The following is a 20,754-nucleotide window of genomic DNA, read 5'->3' on the forward strand; positions in this document are numbered from 1 at the left end:
TTAGTATCCCAGAATTCATGGGCTCATTCCGTCAGCTCAAATATCTTAACCTCTCCTTGGCTTATTTGGGCGGGCTGGTCCCACACCAGCTTGGGAATCTATCAAGTCTCCAATATCTCGATCTCAGTTATAATTATTATTATCATTTTTATGGCGATATTGATGACAATCCATCTGGATTTCTCATCATTGATAATGCCATCTGGATTTCTCTGCGATATCTCAATATGACAGGTGTGAAATTCAAAGGTGTTCACTGGCTGAAGCACTAAACATGCTCCCTTCTATTATTGAGGTACACTTACAATTCTGTGGCATCAACACCACTTCGCTCTCTCTTTCACATGGGAATTTTACTTCACTTTCTGTTCTTGATCTTTCTGAAAATTCCATTAATTCGACGATACCTGGTTGGTTGTTCAACATAAGCAGCCTCGAGTACCTTGATCTTAGCTATAATTTCTTTCGGGGCATCATTCCGCCTGCAATTAAGAATCTAGCTTCTCTCAAGGCCCTTGATCTATCTGGTAATCAATTTCTTGAAGGCAAAATTCCGGTTGAACTTAGGGATTAATATCAACAAAAATTTGCATGAATTTGAAGAAGTGTTTTTTGGATGCATGAAAAACATCGTAGAGACTTTAGCGATGGCGGAGTGCCAGCTTGGCGGTTATTTGCCGGACTAGTTGGGAGACTTCAGAAAGCTCAAATATCTTGATTTGAGTGGCAACTCAATTTCTGGTCCTGTTCATGCATGACTTGGAAGGCTGTCAGCACTTCAAGTATTATATCTTTCCGAGAATAAGTTGAATGGGACTTTCCCAGAAAGTCTTGGAAGACTAGCGGAGTTAGTTGCTTTATTCCTCGATCAGAACTTTCTGGAGGGCGTCATATCTGAAGAACGGTTTGCCAATTTCACCAAACTGAAAATTCTAGATTTATCACAAAATCAATTAATTCTGAATCTGACGTCTGATTGGATTCCCCCTTTTCAGCTTCAGGGATTAGTTATTAGTTCTTACAAGCTGGGACCACGATTCACAGCATGGCTCCGGATGCTAAAAAACGTTAGCCATTTAGACATATCTAGCACAGGAATTTCAGACACTATACCGGATTGGTTTTGGAGGTCATTTTCCCAGATATGGTACTTTGATATCTCCAGCAATGGGATCACTGGCAGTGTACCCGATCTTACAAACTTCATCAACCTTGGTTATTTTAATTTGAGGTCTAACCACTTTGAGGGACCTTTGCCAAATTTTAATTCTTTAAGATTGTGGTTACTAGACCTATCAAACAATTCATTTTCAGGAGCGGTTCATCTTGACATTGGCAAAAGTATGCCTGATTTGGAATATCTCTCTCTTTCCACAAATAATTTAAGTGGTGAAATTCTCTTGTCTCGTTGTCATCTTCGATATGGCGCTCTTGATCTTTCAAAAAATTTATTGTTGGGTGAGCTCCCTGATTGCTGGAACCACTCTTCCCTTATCATTGTCATGGATTTTTCAAGCAACAATCTATCTGGAAGTGTTTCTCCATCAATCTGTTCATTAGGTTTTCTCGAATCATTGCATTTGAGTAATAATAATCTTTCAGGAGAACTCCCTTCATCCTTGAAGAGTTGTGAGAGATTAAATACTCTTGATCTTGGACAGAATAGATTCACCGGTAAAATACCTACTTGGATAGGAGGAAGTTTGTTGTCTTTGAAGATCCTTCGCTTACGATCAAACAAGCTAGTTAGAAATATTCCTCCTAATCTATCAAGACTAAAGGCTCTTCAAATCCTAGATCTGATCAGTAACAATTTATCAGGAACCATCCCTTCTAGCTTTGGAAACTTAACTGCCATGAAAGTGTCAGGAGAGATGAATGGAACCATTTTAAAAAATTATACTCATTGCAATGAAAACATCCAAGTGACCATAAAAGGAATATACATAGAGTATGCCATATTGCTTCCACTTGTGATCATTATGGACCTTTCAAATAATAACTTATCTGGAATGATACCAGAAGAGCTGATCAGCCTTTTTGGACTCATGAGCTTAAATTTGTCTGAAAATCATCTGACAGGAGAGATCACAGAAAAGATTGGTGCATTGCAACAGTTGGAGTCGCTTGACTTGTCAAGAAACAATCTTTTCGGTGGAATTCCTTCGAGCATGACTAATCTAACTTTTTTGAGTTACTTGAACTTATCATATAACAATCTATCAGGAAAAGTTCCATCAGGTAATCAGTTTCAGACTTTCATTGACTCATCTATCTATGCTGGTAATCCTGATCTTTGCGGGTTCCCATTAAGTCAAAAGTGCATAGATGAAGGGACAATCCAAGGTCCAAATGCTATTGGGGGGGATGAAGAAAATGATAATGCTATGGATGACGGATCTGAAATGGAGTGGTTGTATATGGGCATGGGGCTACGATTCGCAGTAGGTTTCTGGATTGTCTTTGGCCACTATTATTCAATAGAAAATAGAGAAGAGCCTATTTTCAACATATAGATCAAGTATTCAATGTGGTTTACATGGTCCTGGCAACAATTTTCACTAAGTTTAAAGTACACAACATTACAACGTGACAGTTTGTGACCTTGAATTGTATTTGTAATTTTTTTCCTTTTTTCTTAGAAGTGATTGTAGAAATATTCAGAATAGATTATGTATACTCAAGCTCTACTTTTACACATGGAAACTGTACCTGTACTACTCTAATAAAATAATTATGTTCAAACTAATTCACTTAATTTATGAAGAGAGAATTGCTAATTAGTTTGAAGGTCAGTCGTATATCATGCTTAAATTATTTGAGCTTAGAGGACGAAGCTCATGTGAATGAGGGCCTGAACTTATGTGAATTTTAAATGCATTTGAGATCAGAAGATTGCACTCATAGGTGCAGGAAACTTTGCATAATTTGCTTATTTAGCAAATTAAGGAGTTAAAATTTTGGTTATTCTTGATATGCTATAAAGTTGGCTCTATCTCAAAGCTTTGCTTGATCTATAAGCCCACAAGCTTGTCATCTTTTACGCTATGTGATTTTTCTTTATTCTTTGTCATTATTGTAGAATAAATCAAATAGTATAAAATTATCCCGTTGAGATGTCTGGGAAGAACATTTTGAGATTAAATAAATATTAGAGATTTTAATTTTTTTAAATTAATAATGGATTGAAATTTCATTGAAATTCAGTCACAAAACTATTTTCTAGTAAACTTTTTTTATTTTTTAAATTAACAACGTACTAAAATTTTATTGTAATTCCATTGCAAATCGCTTATTAGTAAATTCTTTTATTTTCAAATTAGCAACGAAGACGATGTCATTTTATTTCTGTGGCAAATTTTTTTATTCCCAAATTATCAACAAAATAACTTTGGTTGTAAATCCATTGTAAGCTAATCAAAAAAATCTGTAATTTCTTTAACCAACTATTAGCAATGGAAATTGAATTCATTGTAAATCCGTTGCAATATTTTGTTGCTAATTCGTTGCAATTCCATTGTCAATGTTTCGCGAAAACCTTCCATGAGATTTAGTAACTATTTTTAGATCCATTTTTATTCTATTGCAAAATTTTCGTGTCTAATCTATTGCAAGTCTTTGTAAATTTATTTTTTTGAAATTAGCAATAAAATTAAGCATTCCATTGTAAATCCGTTGTCGATTAACAATGGATTAAAAATTAACAATGGATTAAAAATAGATTCTGTCTGTTGCAAAACTTTTTTTGTTAAATCACATATTTCTTATAGTATATGGACTTAAAGTTCAAAATGAAGAATATATCAGAGCATATGTGCATACAATATTCAGTAAGATAGATGAATTAATGAAAGTTGCTGAGCTCTAGAGTGGTCGAAGTAAGAAAAAAATGAATTTGAAGAAAAAGACTACTGCAATAGGATTAAGCAATTAAAAGATAAGTTTATTTTTGATGCGAAGGTTGCCAACTTTGAAGATAAAAAATAAGTATTGATACCAAACAGTTTATACAGCTCAGGAGGATATGTAGATGGATTATAGACAGTTGAATAGGAATTTTAACACAATAGAAAACAGATACAAGATTTTAATGAGCATGGATGGTAGCATGAAAAGTTTAACAAGGACAAGAAGGTACATGATTTATTCGGATGCAATCTTCTGTAGGAGAGAATAATGTGGGAGAGCATGAATTGTGAGAGAATTTTATTGGAAAAATTGTGTGGAGAGAATTTAATATAGTTGTATAGATTCTTAATCCCATTCTTGCCACATGGGATGCCTTTTGGATTGAAATCCGAGAGACAAAATCATAGGGCCTATGGGCTAGAACAGACAGTATCTTACCTGCTGAGTCATGAGCCCTTGGCCGTAACAGTGGTGCATCAGATAAAGGATCATCTTTGTGACTGTGGGACCCCTTACATCACCTTAACTGGAGGGTTGTGGTGATAATAAGAAGGATGACACCTCTTGTGCATGCACAAACTCCTTGATTAGGGGGCTATATTATGGTGTAAAAAGGACATCATTAATCACACATTGGTTATGAGTCAAAGAAGACTCTAGTTTATACAGGAAGAAACCATTCTTTCAATGTGAAGTGCCTTTTAGATTAGAATTTGAGAGATAAAACCATGAGATCCATGGGTCAGAGCAGACAATACCTCACGTATCGAGCTATGAGCCCTTCACTATATATATATATATAGACACACACATGCATGCACACACATGTGCATGTATAGTTGGATAACTCAAATAAAATGTGAAGTCTGAGTTGACATAAAGTTGATAAATTTTTATTTAGATAATCATCAAGTTTAGAGATGTGAAAGAAAGGTTCACCATCTTGCTATATTCTTTGTTGTTAAACTCTTTTTCCTTTGTTTTTGATAACACAAGCATGATTACTAGAAGGGTGCATTTGGTTTACAGACAGAAATCGAAATAGATTGGAATGAGAATTGAAATAACCATATCCTTTGATCAAAATCAAAAATAGAATCGAAATGAATGGTTTCGATCGTTGCTATTTGGTTTATTTAAAGATATGAATTGCAGTGAACCCTAATTTTCACTTTTATCCTTGAATGAGAAATACTCAAAAATTCATTAGTTTCATCTCTTTTTGATAATTTATCTTATTTGACATTAAAAATACATATTGAGGGACTTCAAATTGAACATAATTTATAACCATTTCAAACATTGATCTCTTGGGATGATAATTGTTTTAGGATGTGGACTGGTGTACTTATATTTATAGTTTCATTCTTTTATTCTAGGTTGTCATAAAGCCGCCAAACATTTGAAATTGATTTTTTCACAAATCATAGTGTAGAAGATTATTTCGTGCATGGTCATTATGCACATGATAATTGCACTGATACCTTATATTAATATTTTTAATATAATATGATCTGCTTCCATAACAATCATGGTTATAAATAATAATCGAAAGGTAACTATTATTTATAAAATTTTAATGGATCCTAACTTTGCCATCACACGGTCATTAAAAATCATGGCCTTTTACAACAAATAAAAAAAGCCTTTCTTTTTCTCTTTCTATCGCCCATAGCCTCCCATGGGTTCTTCCACTATTAGCCGTAATAGGAGGTCCTCCTCTCCACCACCCCTTGCTCTACCATCATCTCCTCATCCCCCTCAGTGACCACCTACCATGGTCCCTACTACATCCTCAATGATAACATTGACACTGACTAGATCATGTCGATGGTGATCACTTTTTTTCATTAGTTGCCAAGCCAGTATTTCTTATCTTACTTCCTCCCACCATTGCCATAGCTACTCACATTGTCGGCCGGAATTTCTCTCAGCTCATAGCAACTATTCCGGTGCCACACAAACTCATCACAGATATCCTTGTTGATTGTATCAACAACAGCATCACCCATGTCACATCGATCCTTGGCAGGAAGATATTCATCTGGGACATGACCATATGTGGGGTGTGAGGCATATGGGGTGGAATGTGCGGCGGAATGTGTTTTGAACCCTTGAGAGGAAGCCTGAATTAGGTTTTGGAGGGATTGGGTCATTCCTATCCCCTCCTAAAATCGAAATCAAAATAGGAATTCCACGACCAAATGACTGGAATGGGAGTCATCCATTCCTATTCCCATTTCATGCTCCAACTCTCCCCAACCAAAAACCCCCTAAAGAAAGACAAAGAAGAAGCTTGTTTTTGTCCTTAGAAAACAAGTGCACTATCTATTGGCCCTGTGACTTACGACTCATTTGGTTCACAGGAAGTGGAGAGGGAAAGTATAGCCAACAAAAAGTGGAAAAGTATCTTGTTTAGTTGGAGTTTTTAAATAGGAAATTGGAAAGAGATGTCCCATAAGGATACAATTTTCATATTTTATCGGAAGGAAGAACCAATGTAGAACATAGGTTTTTGGAATTTCTATGGGATGAAAATTGGAGATTCTTTTTCTTCCGAAAATATTCTTTTAAGTCATTAAAAAATCTATAACTGAAATAAATATTCTATCCATCACAGGGCCTTAAACACTCCCATACCATGATTGATAGTGAAAAATACCCTAAACCATCAAAATTTTTTTATTTACAAGTAATGGTAATGATTAGAACATGATCAGATTTTTTCTTGTATTAAAGATATAATAGATATTTTATATAATATTTCTAGGAATATAGATGCTCATCCAAATATAAACTATGTACTATAGACTAAGCCACCTTTTCGTAATAAACCAAATATACAAAAATCATTTTCTTAGATATCATATTCTTAAAAATTAGCTAAAAATAATATTCCAAGGAAGAAAAGTTTTTCTCCGAGCCCTTAATGTCTATGATCAAACCAGGATCCATATAAAACAACCTATGGTCATCATGTTTTCTATGTTTTGAGCTGCGACCGGTGGTTCCTTTCCCATACTACTATTTCTCATATGTTCAAATCAGTGCACAATAAATGGGATGTCTTTTTCAGAAAGATAATATTTAGGAGAGTGAAGAATTCTATTTGTCAACATATTAGAGCATCTATCCCTTCAGCCGTTGGAACAAGTTCTCTCCGTCCAAGCAAGGATAAGGGGATGGGGAAAAAGAAACAGCATGGTAACTTGCAGACTCCCCAAAGCTATCCACTTGTTTGCTTTGTGGCTTTGTGTTGTCTAATTTGTCATAGGATTTATATCTTCAATTCAGTCACCACAAGTAGGGATGGCAATGGGGCAGGTTTAGAGCAGATAAGTCCTTTTCGTGACCCGCTCCATGAGATAGGTATATGGATTCATTCCGCTCCATCAACCATTGATAAGTTTATAAACTTGATTCAAACCCTTAACATTTTCAAAAACTTGGATCCTAACCCCCTCCATGAAAATCCACTTCAATCCATCCCAACCCAACTCGCTCCGCCCCAATCCAATCCGCCACTGACATATTATATATCTTTATCTATTAATAGATCTTATCTTATAAATAAATTTCTTGTCAAAATTTCTAGATCTTTATATTATTATAAAGTGATCATAATAAAAAGATCCAACAGTATAGATATATTATGTGTGTGTGCGCGCGCATAACTAATGGTACTTTGGACTTTTCACATATATGGGGTGGGTTTGCGGGGCGGGGCAAGAGCAAACCTTGACCTGCTCCATCTCACCAATGGTTTTATTAATTTTTGACTGGCCCATCCTTTGACCTATTTAGCCGATCTATTTATCTGCCCCATCATGGGTTGGAGCAGTCGAATTTGTGGGTTACCCGCCCTATTGCCATCCCTAACCACAAGAAAATAAGGCTTTAGTGACTTCCGTCACTGAAACCTACGAATCTGTCACAAATGATTTTTGTGATGAAAAAATCCATCATTGAAAACCTAGTCACTGAAAATATTTGTGACAGAAATTTTCGTCCCAAATATTTGCGACAAAAATTTCTATCATAAATAATAAACTATATTCAAAATGAAATCCAACACAATTTATGATGGATTTATGATAGAAATTTGTGAAGGATTTGTGATGAATTCATGACAAAAAATTTTTTTAAAAAAATATTTTGCCACAGCTAAGGATTTCTAGACTTCAATGCATGGACAATGCTATGTCTTCATGAATAAAAATCTTTTGGGGCGAGGACCAGGGAAAAAAAAATATAGGATATGCTTCCAAATTTGCTATGTTTCTCACAGAGAAGAGACCTAAAAGTTGAAGATTCCATGATTTTATTATCATTTTCACTCTCCACTCAAGTTAACTGACAAAACTATACGCAAACAAAGATCTTCCCATAAGATTAAATGTAGTACATATTTTCTTAGTTAATGAGAGTGACATGTACATAGTCATGGTGCAAAAAGACCATCAGGAAGACTTTGACTCAAGACTGTAATTTGATAAACCAAATTACTCATTAGCCATCATAACTCAAGAAAATTATCATAGTGCAAAAAGACAATTAAGAAGACTTTGACTCAGCACTATAATCTAATAAACCAAATTACTCATTGACCATAGTGCAAAAAGACAATTAGGAAAACTTTCAGTTAAGACTATCATCTAATAAGCCAAATTACTCATTGAGCATCATGCTCATCTTCATTAATTAATAGACCAGCCCATGAAAAATATAATTAATTCAATTAATTTTGACAAATTATTGAATAAGCATCAAATTAATTCAATTTAATTCATCATTTAAATTAGAAAAATACAATGATTTAAGCTTCAAGACATCAAGTAGAAGGGAAAAACATTAAGGGAAGAATGATTTACCTCCTTCAAGTTTTAGCTAGAAAAGAATTTGGATGACCACAGCCCCCTCTGATGCTTGAAACCACCAAAAGAAAGAGATCAACAGTAATTGTGAAACATAGAAAAAAAGAGAGAAAGATCATGATAGGGTGAGAGAGATTGACACCTACTTCATGGAATCAAGAAATCATGGTTGATGCTATCATTGCGGAAGAGCATGTTGAGACTCATTGCATCTCCAACTATGACTCTATTATTTATTTATTTATTATGTGCATTCTATTTGAAATAGGACCAAGAGTTTGTATTGTAGTGGATTTTATTTTTTAAGTCAAGGTAGGAGTCAAACTCTCACCCATATGGTGGTCTATTTAAAAGGGACCCTTGTTATTTCTTTAGTGTGTAGAAAACCATAGAGAAGAGTGTGGAGAAAAGAGAGATGATAGATTATTTATGTATGTGGAGACTCCTTTGTAAGGCATTTTTATGAAGTTTTGGTATTTATTCTTCTTTAAATAAATTATTTTTTTTCTCTTAATTTTTATTCTTTCATAATTATTATTTTTCTCACTATTCTCCACAAATATTTTTTTTATTTAGTGTTTGTTTTGGATCTTGGATCGGTACGATTGATCTACTATGTATAGCATGCCGTTCTATATGGTATTAAAGCCATAAGCTTGGAGATTGGTAATCTATGCATTAGCAACTTGGTGTAGTTGAAGAGCCTCTAGTAATTCTTTTTGTGGTGGTGCAAATATGTGGACTTTTATTTGGTGATTCATTATGGCTGAAGCTACTATAATCAAAATATTGAACAACACCAATTATGTATTTTGGAAGGACTACATCCAGTTCTTATTTGATTAGAAAAAAATTATAGAAGATCATGGATGGAACAGATATGGTGAAGCCACCAGAAACTCCGGATAATGCAGAAGCAAGGAAAATATGGGAGATCAAAGCCATAAATGTAGTTCTTATTTTTCTAATGAATGTGGATGATAATTCTTAATAGCATATTCAAGGTATAGAGTAGTTGAAAAAGATATAGGATATTCTTACTGCTCTCTATTTAAAGACCAATAAGGCTCAATTTCAATTTTTGGATAATGAGATTGGTGCTTTCAAACAAGATAATCTTACAACTTTCCAATATTTTATTAAAGAAAAGCAATTATTTGATGAGCTTGGCATGCTTGATCCAATATCTCATTATAATGAAAATAAATGGTATAGACTATTAGTTCGAGGTTTGAATAAAGAGTATGATGCTTATATACTAGCTATTTCTAAATGGGCTCAACAACCTACATTAGCAGAGCTGAAAAATATACTTGTTAACTAAGAAGTACTTAATACTCAGATGCGTGATTTGATGATATCTCCTCAAAAAGAAGAGGCCTTATTTTTTGATAGTAAAAATATAAATAAAAATAAGAAGTGGAATAATAATTTTAAGAAGTCATGAAAAATATCAGTTGGAGAATATGATAAGGATAAAAATCTTAATTAGAAGAAAAATTATAAACTCAAGGGAAATTATTATAGGTGTAGAAAATTTGGCTGTAAAATTCAAGATGGCAGGGTGAAGCTCAAACAGTAATGTTTCATTTTCTACATCAGAGCAAGAGGGAGAGAAAGAAATTGGTAGTTGGCTCTTACGACTACTATCATTGATTCTAATCTTAATAGTCAATATGCATGTGTCTCTACTTTTTGTTATGTACCAGATATTAATTTTATTATTGATTCTAGGTGTTCTAATCATCTGCCTGGTTATAGAGAGATATTTAATTCTTTGTGTGATCATGTTGGTTCTGAGGCTATTACTACTGCCGATGACTCACTTCATCCTGTTAAAAGTATTGGTGATTTATCTCTCACATCATCTACTGGTTCTTCTATTTTCATGAATAATATTTATTATGTGTCTGACATGAAGAAATATTTGATTTTTGTTTCACAAATCATGGATAAAGGATATTCTGTTTTATTTGGACCTAACACTATAGAGATTTATACTAATATTAAAGCTTTTGGAGAACTTATTACTTAAGGTAGAAAAGTGAACAAGTTTTGTTTCATGTTTGCTGGTAATTCTTATGTTGATCGAATTCTTAAACATGATACTGCTAACTTATGGCATACTAGATTGGCTCATGTGAATTATGACAGACTTCAAAATATACAAAGCAAAGGACTAGTTAATAGGCTTCCAAAGATGAAGGTCAATACTAACACTATTTGCAATGGATGCCAATATGAAAAGATGCATAAGCTGCCTTTTAAAGAGAGCCAAACAAAATCTTCTTGGCCACTGCAGTTGATACATTCAAATCTTATTGAGAGAATTAGTACTCCATCTTTCACTGGATTGAGGTATGCAGTTATTTTTATTAATGATTTCTTTAGATATATTTGGATTTATTTTGTTACAAAAAAATCAGAAGTATTTGAGAAATTTTATCAATTTAAGAATTTGGTTGAAAATCTTTTTGACTTAGAAATTGGGTGCTTAAGAACCAATGGAGGTGGTGACTACATCTTAAAGGAATTCTTTAACTATTTGATTAGTTGTAGCATGCGTACACAGTTTACTTGCCTAAGAACTTTTGAACAGAACGGTGTGGTAAAGAGAAAGAATAGGTATCTATTTAAGACTATCCACAGCATGATTCATGCAAAGAATATGAGGCATGAATTTTGAGCAGAATGCATACAGATAGCGGTTTATGTTCTTAATAGGACAACTTTGAGAAATATTGATAATATGACCCTCTGTGAAAAAATATTTGAAAATCATTCAAATATTTCTCATCTTTGTATGTTGGATGTATTTATTTTGTGCATAATTATGATTAATAAGCGAGATATATGAGAAGTCTGTAAGATGCATGTTTCTTAGCCATGATGAAACTAGAAAAGGTTGGAGATGCATTAATCCTAAGACGATGAAAATCTATATATCTAGACATGTTATTTTTGAAGAGAGCTCTTCTTGGTGGTCTTTTGATGGATCCTATTTTTCTATTGATGAGTTTAAATGAGTTTTTGATGAGGACAAAGTATATTGGAAAGATATTCACACAAAATTTGGTGAGCCTTCTTCAGTTTCTTCATCTTCTTCTTCTTCAACTAAATTGCCAGAGTCTTCTCTATCTACTTCAGGTGCTCATAAAAGTCCATGAAAAATTGATGTACATACTTCAAATTCTAAGAAAAAGTAAATTCTTAAAGAGGAAGAAAATGCAAAGTCAATGGAAGATGAACCTGAAGCTTCCATGGATCCATCATCATTGCAGAGAAGCAAGAGAAAGAAGAAACCTATTGATGGGTATGGCGATTGAGATCATTCCTTTATTGCTTATAGTTATGCTTCTATTGTTGTTGATCAGCTTGAACCCGCTTTATATGATAAGGCCAAAGGCATTGGTGTTTGGAAGGATACCATGAAAGAAGAGATTTCAACTCTTAAAAAGAAGAGATTTCAATGTAGAGCTATTTAAAATCATCTTTTAAAACTTTTGATTCTTCTAATGTATGAAATAATTAAAATTCAATTTTAAAAAAAAATTGAATCTTTTATGAAAAAAGGAATTTAAAACTTCCAACAAAATTGGTTTTGGTACCATTTATCAAGTTTTGAATCAGTAATGAAGTGCACAAAGGTCAAACTGAAATATCAAAATCTCTCCAGTATGTATAATAGATTGAGGACTAAATATATGCCTAATGTGGAAGTACTGCATCTTTTCTAACCCTTACTTTTTGAACCGGTGACCAAATAGTGCTGCGGCAAACAAGTGGTCTTTTTAAGCACCGCATGGACTTTTGCATTCAATGTTCTTCAGCCTTGGTGGCTTGACCATGTTTGGAGGCATCAAATCTTACATTCCAAGATGGAATTCAATCAGAGGCCAATTTATTGGCTGGTCATGGACGGCAATGCTTCAGACATATGCTTTCTTTCCTGCTTCAGATAAATATAAAGAGACGCATCTACTTCATCTTACAGCAACTAAACTTATGGATCTAAAAATCACCCAAGTTCTACACAGAAGTCATGTGTGGCGTGGAAAGAAGTCTTCATAAAAATCCCACAGACAATTAAGTCATGTGGTGTGGAAACAGGTCTTCATAAATATCCCACGGACTCTTGACCTCGATCAAGTCATGTGTGGTGCGGAAGAAGCTTCACCGTGTTGGGAAACTTCTACCTTACATTCCATAATAGAATCCAGCAGTCAATTACATATTGGCTGGTCATGGACGGCAATGGAAGATACTTTTTGTCCTCCTAATATAAAGAGGTTCTTCTACTACATCTCACAGCAACTAATAGATTCATGGATCTAAAAGGAACCCAACTTCTATTTTTGTTCTTTTCATTTCTGTGCGCTGATCAAGTGAGGAAACTCAATGGAGATTCAATCCCAGGCTGCATACCGGTCGAAAGGAATGCTCTTCTTGGGTTCAAAGAAGGCCTCAAAGATCCCACCAATAGGCTATCTTCTTGGATGGGTGATGACTGCTGCACATGGGAAGGCGTGGCTTGTGACAATCGGACTGGCCATGTTGTCAAGCTGGACCTCCGCAACCCACATCCATTCTCCTTCTACACTGATATTCTGGGACAAATAATTTTTCGCCGCAGCAACACGTGGGGATTGGGAGGTGAGTTGAGGCCTTCCTTACTTGGGCTGAAACACCTGAATTATGTTGACCTGAGCATGAACAACTTTGGAGGAATTCGTATCCCAGAATTCATGGGCTCATTCCGTCAGCTCAAATATCTTAACCTCTCCTGTGCTGGTTTGGGTGGACTGATCCCACACCAGCTTGGGAATCTATCGAGCCTCCAATATCTTGATCTCGGTTATAATCATAATGATGACATTTTTTTGGAAATTCCACCTGGATTTCTCATCATTGATAATGCCATCTGGATTTCTCGACTTTCTTCTCTGCGATATCTCAATATGACGGGTGTGAAATTCAGAGAAGGTGTTCACTGGCTGCAAGCACTAAACATGCTCCTTTCTGTTATTGAGGTACGCTTATCTGATTGTGGAATCAACACCATTCCGCTCTCTCTTCCACATGTGAATTTTACTTCACTTTCTGTTCTTGATCTCTCTGAAAATTCCATTAATTCGATGATACCTGGTTGGTTATTCAACATAAGCAGCCTCGAGTACCTTGATCTTAGCTATAATTTCTTTCGAGGCATCATTCCGCCTGCAATTAAGAATCTAGCTTCGCTCAAGGCCCTTGATCTATCTGGTAATCAGTTTCTTGAAGGCAAAATTTCGGTTGAACTTGGGGAGTTATGTAAGCTGCAGTATTTAAGATTGTCAGACATTAATATCAGCAAAAGTTTGCATGAACTTGATAAAGTGTTTACTGGATGCATAAAAAATAGTTTAGAAACTCTGTACATGGGGAACACCCAGCTTGGCGGTTATTTGTCGGACTGGTTGGGAGACTTCAGAAAGCTCAAATATCTCGATTTGAGTAGCAACTCAATTTCTGGTCCTGTTCCTACATCACTTGGAAGGCTGTCAACACTTCAAGTATTGTGTCTTTCCGAGAATAAGTTGAATGGGACTTTCCCAGAAAATCTTGGAAGACTAGCGGAGTTAGCTGCTTTATTCCTCGATCAAAACTTTCTGGAGGGCATCATATCTGAAGAACAGTTTGCCAATTTCACCAAACTAAAAATTCTAGATTTATCACAAAATCAATTAATTCTGAATCTGACGTCTGATTGGATTCCCCCTTTTCAGCTTCAGGGATTAGTTATTAGTTCTTGCAAGCTGGGACCACGATTCCCAGCATGGCTTCGGATGCAAAAAAATATTATCTATCTAGACATGTCTAGCACAGAAATTTCAGACGCTATACCGGATTGGTTTTGGAGGTCATTTTCGCAAATATTGTACCTGGATATCTCCAGCAATGGAATCACTGACAGTGTACCTTACCTTACAGACTTCATCAACCTTGAATATTTTAATTTGAGTTCTAACCACTTTGATGGACCTTTGCCAACTTTTAATTCTTCAGTATTGTCCCTACTAGACCTATCGAACAACTCATTTTCAGGAGCAGTTCTTCGTGACATTAGCAAAAATATGCCTAATTTAAAATATCTCTCCCTTTCCATAAATAATTTAAGTGGTGAAATTCCTTTGTCTCTTTGTCATCTTGGATGTGGCGTTCTTGATCTTTCAAAAAATTTATTGTTGGGTGAGCTCCCTGATTGCTGGAACCACTCTTCCCGTATCTTTGTCATGGATTTTTCAAGCAACAACCTATCTGGAAGTGTTCCTCCATCAATCTGTTCATTACGTTTTCTCGAGTCATTGCATTTGAGTAATAATAATTTTTCAGGAGAACTCCCATTATCATTGAAGAGTTGTGCGAGATTAAATACTCTTGATCTTGGACAAAATAGATTCATTGGTGCAGTACCTTCTTGGATTGGAGAAAGTTTGTCATCCTTGAAGATCCTTCGCTTACGATCAAACAAGCTTGTTGGAAATATTCCTCCTAATCTATCAAGATTAAGAGCTCTTCAAATCTTGGATCTAGCTAGTAACAATTTATCAGGAACCATCCCTTCTAGCTTTGGGAACTTTACTGCCATGAAAGTGTCGGGGGAGATGAATGGAACCATTTTAAAAAATTTTGATCGTTACAATGAAAACATACAAGTGACCATAAAAGGAATATACATCGAATATACCATATTGCTTCCACTTGTGATCATTATGGACCTTTCAAATAATAATTTATCCGGAATGATACCAGAAGAACTAACCAGCCTTTTTGGACTTGTGAGTTTAAATTTGTCTGGAAATCATCTGACAGGAGAGATCACAGAAAAGATTGGTACATTGCAACAGTTGGAGTCGCTGGACTTGTCAAGAAATAATCTTTTCGGTGGAATTCCTTCAAGCATGATTGATCTAACTTTTTTGAGTTACTTGAACTTGTCATATAACAATCTATCAGGAAAAGTTCCATCAGGTAATCAGTTTCAGACTTTTATTGACTCATCTATCTATGCTGGTAATCCTGATCTTTGCGGGTTCCCATTAAGTCAAAAGTGCATAGATGAAGGGACAATCCAAGGTCCAAATGCTATTGGGGGGGATGAAGAAAATGATAATGCTATGGATGAAGAAGGATCTGAAATGGAGTGGCTGTATATGGGCATGGGGCTAGGATTCGCAGTAGGTTTCTGGATTGTCTTTGGCCCACTATTATTCAATAGAAAATGGAGAGGAGCTTATTTTCAATATAGATCAAGTATTCAATGTGGTTTACGTGGTCCTGGCAACAATTTTCACTAAGTTTAAAGTACACAGCATTACAACGTGACAGTTTGTGACCTTGAATTGTATTTGTAATTTTTTTCCTTTTTTCTTAGAAGTGATTGTAGAAATATTCAGAATGGATTATGTATACTCAAGCTCTACTTTTACACATGGAAACTGTACCTGTACTACTCTAATAAAATAATTATGTTCAAACTAATTCACTTAATTTATGAAGAGAGAATTGCTAATTAGTTTGAAGGTCAGTCGTATATCATGCTTAAATTATTTGAGCTTAGAGGACGAAGCTCATGTGAATGAGGGCCTGAACTTATGTGAATTTTAAATGCGTTTGAGATCAGAAGATTGCACCCATAGGTGCAGGAAACTATGCATAATTTGTTTATTCAGCAAATTAAGGAGTTAGAATTTTGGTTATTCTTGATATGCTATAAAGTTGGCTCTATCTCAAAGCTTTGCTTGATCTATGAGCCCACAAGCTTGTCATCTTTTACGCTACGTGATTTTTCTTTATTCTTTGTCATTATTGTAGAATAAATCAAATAGTATAAAATTATCCTGTTAAGATGTTTGTGAAGAACATTTTGAGATTAAACAAATATTAGTGATTTTAATTTTTTAAATTAATAATGTACTGAAATTTCATTGAAATTCAGTCACAAAACTATTTTCTAGTATTTTTTTTATTTTTTAAATTAACAACGAACTAAAATTTTATTGTAATTCCGTTGCAAATTGCTTATTAGTAAATTCTTTTATTTTCAAATTAGCAACGAAGACGATGTCGTTTTATTTCTATTGCAAATTTTTTTATTCCCAAATTAGCAACAGAATAACTTCGGTTGTAAATCCATTGTAAGCTAATCAAAAAAATATGTAATTTCTTTAACCAACTATTAGCAATGGAAATTAAATTCATTGTAAATCCGTTGCAATTCCATTGTCAATGTTTCGCGAAAACCTCCCATGAGATTTAGTAACTATTTTTAGATCCATTTTTATTCTATTGCAAAATTTTCATGTCCAATCTATTGCAGGTCTTTGTAAATTTATTTTTTTAAAATTAACAATAAAATTAAGCATTCCATTGTAAATCCATTGTCGATTAACAATGGATTAAAAATAGATTCTGTCTGTTGCAAAACTTTTTTTGTTAAATCGCATATTTCTTATAGTATATGGACTTAAAGTTCAAAATGAAGAATATATCAGAGCATATGTGCATACAATATTCAGTAAGATAGATGAATTAATGAAAGTTGCTGAGCTCTAGAGTGGTCGAAGTAAGAAAAAAATGAATTTGAAGAAAAAGACTATTGCAATAGGATTAAGCAATTAAAAGATAAGTTTATTTTTGATGCGAAGGTTGCCAACTTTGAAGATAAAAAATAAGTATCGATACCCAACAGTTTATACAGCTTAGGAGGATATGTAGATGGATTATAGACAGTTGAATAGGAATTTTAACACAATAGAAAAAAGATACAAGATTTTAATGAGCATGGACGGTAGCATGAAAAGTTTAACAGGGACAAGAAGGTACATGATCTATTTGGATGCAGTCTTCCGTAGGAGAGAATAATGTGGGAGAGCATGAATTGTGAGAGAATTTTATTGAAAAAATTGTGTGGAGAGAATTTAATATAGTTGTATAGATTTTTAATGCTTTATTGTAAAAAGAAATATATAGATATTATGCTATTTTATTTGCAACTTCGCTTGCAATGTTTGGTTGTAATATCAGAATGTTATTATATGAGTTACTTATTTTCTAATCTTTGACATCGGTTATTATCAATTTTTATTGATTTATGATATTTTAATAATTTATAATTGATTTTTTAAGTTTTATGTAATTAAATGAGGATAGAACAATACTTGAATAAGTTCTCTTATTATTCTATCTGTTGCGGCCAAACCCCAGTTGCATCTATTGCCGATGAAGAGCACTCGCAAAATGAATTTCTCACTGATTGGTATTGTGTCTGACGGAGATCCTTCGATGCATAAGTCGGAGAGAAGATTGGTTAACAATAGATCAGAATGTTTAGAATAACAGAATCTTTGCCCAGAATTATCTTACTTGTACTATTTATTTACCTTCCTTTTATAAATAATTCAGATGTAACTGTCAAGCATGTGGTCCCGCTTTTTATAGTGCTAAATTATTAGACCATAATTGTAGAGTTAGTGAATTATTTATTCTCACTAATGATCGTGACACGTAGTTGATAACTGTTCATAATAGTTAGGGTATGTTGAGAAGATAGACCGACTATATGTTGGTAATAGTAACAAGTCAGTAGTCTCGAAGATTCGAATGAGCATCGGTTGGTAACTCTAATATACTGATGGCTTTTGATCGAAAGTTAACCAAATTGTCAGTTGTTGGCTGATAGTGGCCGACTGTCAGTAGATCAACCAATTATGAGTCAGAGTCATAATATGTTCATTCAGCCGATGTAGAGTCAGAGTCGGGGTTAGTTGAATTATCCAAACTGTTGCTTCCCACACCCAAGTTCGATGTGTATATTATCACATGGTCTGTCACATTGGATAAAGGGAGTTATCACGTATTGCCTCAAGCTCCGACTCAGCCACTGGCTTTTATGAGTTTTTGGAATATAAGAGATCTCTGGCCGCTTTGTCATTTCGGTAGCTATGAAACAATTATTGAGTCATCATTTCGAAAAGATAATTCGAAACTGGATGATTTGATTCTGACAAATAGGTTGTGGTCACGTGTCTGAATATTATTAGGTCGGAGCTATTCACGCGGATAATGATGAGGTGGCACGATCAAGAGCAGATGCATCGAACCGTCCGACCAATGGTCAGTCGGGATGCTGCCACATGTCATAATCTGATGAAATTCAAATTTGACATGTTCCATCCTGACCGTTGAGGAATCTTATATATATAGGATCGCTTTCGGTCAAATTTTTACTTGGCACTTTGTCTTCATCCTTTGTTGCAGAAGCTCGGCCGGAAGGTCGCTCTAGTACCAGAGAACTCTAGGGTCCATTCTACACCTTCTTTTCTGGTTTTGAGGTCAAGTGTTCCTATCCTTCCTTCTTGGATCTATCTCTTTTTGGTTCTTTCTTGTTTTCCATCTTTATGTCTTCTTCTCGGGATGGTCGGTTGGGGAATCCGACTGGTGCTGCTGATGCAGCTAGTGCTGCTGGTGGAGGGTTCTCTTGCATCGGTGGTGGTGGTGCATTGGTTGGCTAAACGTTATTGGCCTGTCGATCATTGGAATGCTATGATACGTTTGATGCCCCTCTGCATGTCCTCATGGCGATTAGTGATGAACTCCCTCTCCTCTCGAAATAGGATCTCAAGACTAGCCTCAAAATAGGATCTCGAAACTAGTTGAAGAGGACCCTTCCTCTAGCACCAAATGTTGCTGTCGATTTCTCCGTCTAAGGTTGGACGTCGAGGTGGATGTGGTCGAGGTGGCATCGCCACTGGAGCTTCATTTGAACACCTGCAAAACAAGTCCACATTGGGGTGGCGTTCTCCGATGTAGACTCTTCGATGCTCAAATCAGGAGATTAGAGAACAAAAAAAGGAGAGAGCGAGGAGTTGATTGCATATCTTGGAGGATTCCGGAGCCTTTATTTATAGGAGAGGAGTTTGAGTCGTACCCATCTCGAAGCCCTGATGATTTTTGGATTTATCGCATAGATTGATTTAGAGTAGATATTTTTCTTTTATGAGAGATCTGATCGTCGAAGAGTCCTATTTTATCTAGATTTTTTCAATGTGGAGGAAGAACGGTTCTGTTAGTGGAAGAGATAGCTTGATCGTAGCCGATCTAGGATAGATCGTCCCAACCGACCTATAATAGGTCATCGCAATCGAGATACTGGAGTTTGTGGAGCGGATGCTTGTCCTCTTACTTGTCGACATAGGTCAACGGTATACGAGCTACTGTAGATCGTCTGTGATCGAGGTGAAGCAGGAATTGGCTGAGAAGTAAAGACTGTCACTAATTTGATTGGTCATATTAGGCGACTTTCATATCTGTACCTAATAAATGTCATCTCCCATAGCTCAGCAATGACTGAAATTACCTTTAGTTCGGCCCTAACTGAGGTACAGATCTACAACAACTAGAAAGTGATATATTTCAGAATATCTTATATTTTATTGAGCATCTATTTTTCTCAAAAATGATAACAATATATATTATATTCTTAATAAAAATAAAAATATTATCTTATTTATTAAAGTTTTTAAGGATACTTTTTAAAAAAAATGTAATTTTCTTCCAATGAAAAATTCAAAAATTCATATCCATATCAAAAAAATTTTCATAAAATATGAAAAATTTATTTCCATGAAAATAGTATTTTTCAATCTTCCTTTTTTCGAAAATTCCGATTTAATAAGACAGGTTGCTTCAATTTTTTCGTTGACCCCCAAACTTTTCCTTCTTTCCCGCGAATCAAAGGAGCCCCTGCAGTAGCACGAAAGTATGGTAAGTGGGTAAATTTTCCAGAATATATACCCACGAAAAAGGGGCCCAGAGGGAACCGTGTGTTCCCCATCAGCTAAAATTCCCAGGGACTCGCTTCCCTTCTTCCACGGAATAAAATAGTTGGATCCAAGTCCATGTCCAGCATCATGTAGCTCCCCAACCCCCT

The 20,754-nt window shown here is 35.0% G+C and overlaps 2 protein-coding genes across 2 annotated transcripts; both read left to right on the forward strand.

Moving 5' to 3' along the window:
* The first annotated feature begins 647 nt into the window (after positions 1 to 647).
* On the forward strand, positions 648 to 2,516 carry LOC140857328 (uncharacterized). The gene is made up of 2 exons (XM_073256115.1): positions 648 to 669; positions 775 to 2,516. Exons 1-2 carry the CDS (start codon positions 648 to 650, stop codon positions 2,514 to 2,516), a joined length of 1,764 nt encoding a protein of 587 aa, XP_073112216.1.
* A 10,592-nt stretch (positions 2,517 to 13,108) lies between these two features.
* Positions 13,109 to 16,120, forward strand: LOC140857329 (receptor-like protein EIX2). Its single transcript, XM_073256116.1, has one exon. The coding sequence runs from the start codon at positions 13,109 to 13,111 to the stop codon at positions 16,118 to 16,120; it is 3,012 nt and encodes a 1,003-aa protein (XP_073112217.1).
* Positions 16,121 to 20,754: the final 4,634 nt, after the last annotated feature.

This window comes from Elaeis guineensis, chromosome 4, assembly GCF_000442705.2.
Source record: "Elaeis guineensis isolate ETL-2024a chromosome 4, EG11, whole genome shotgun sequence".
Classification (NCBI taxonomy): domain Eukaryota; kingdom Viridiplantae; phylum Streptophyta; class Magnoliopsida; order Arecales; family Arecaceae; genus Elaeis; species Elaeis guineensis.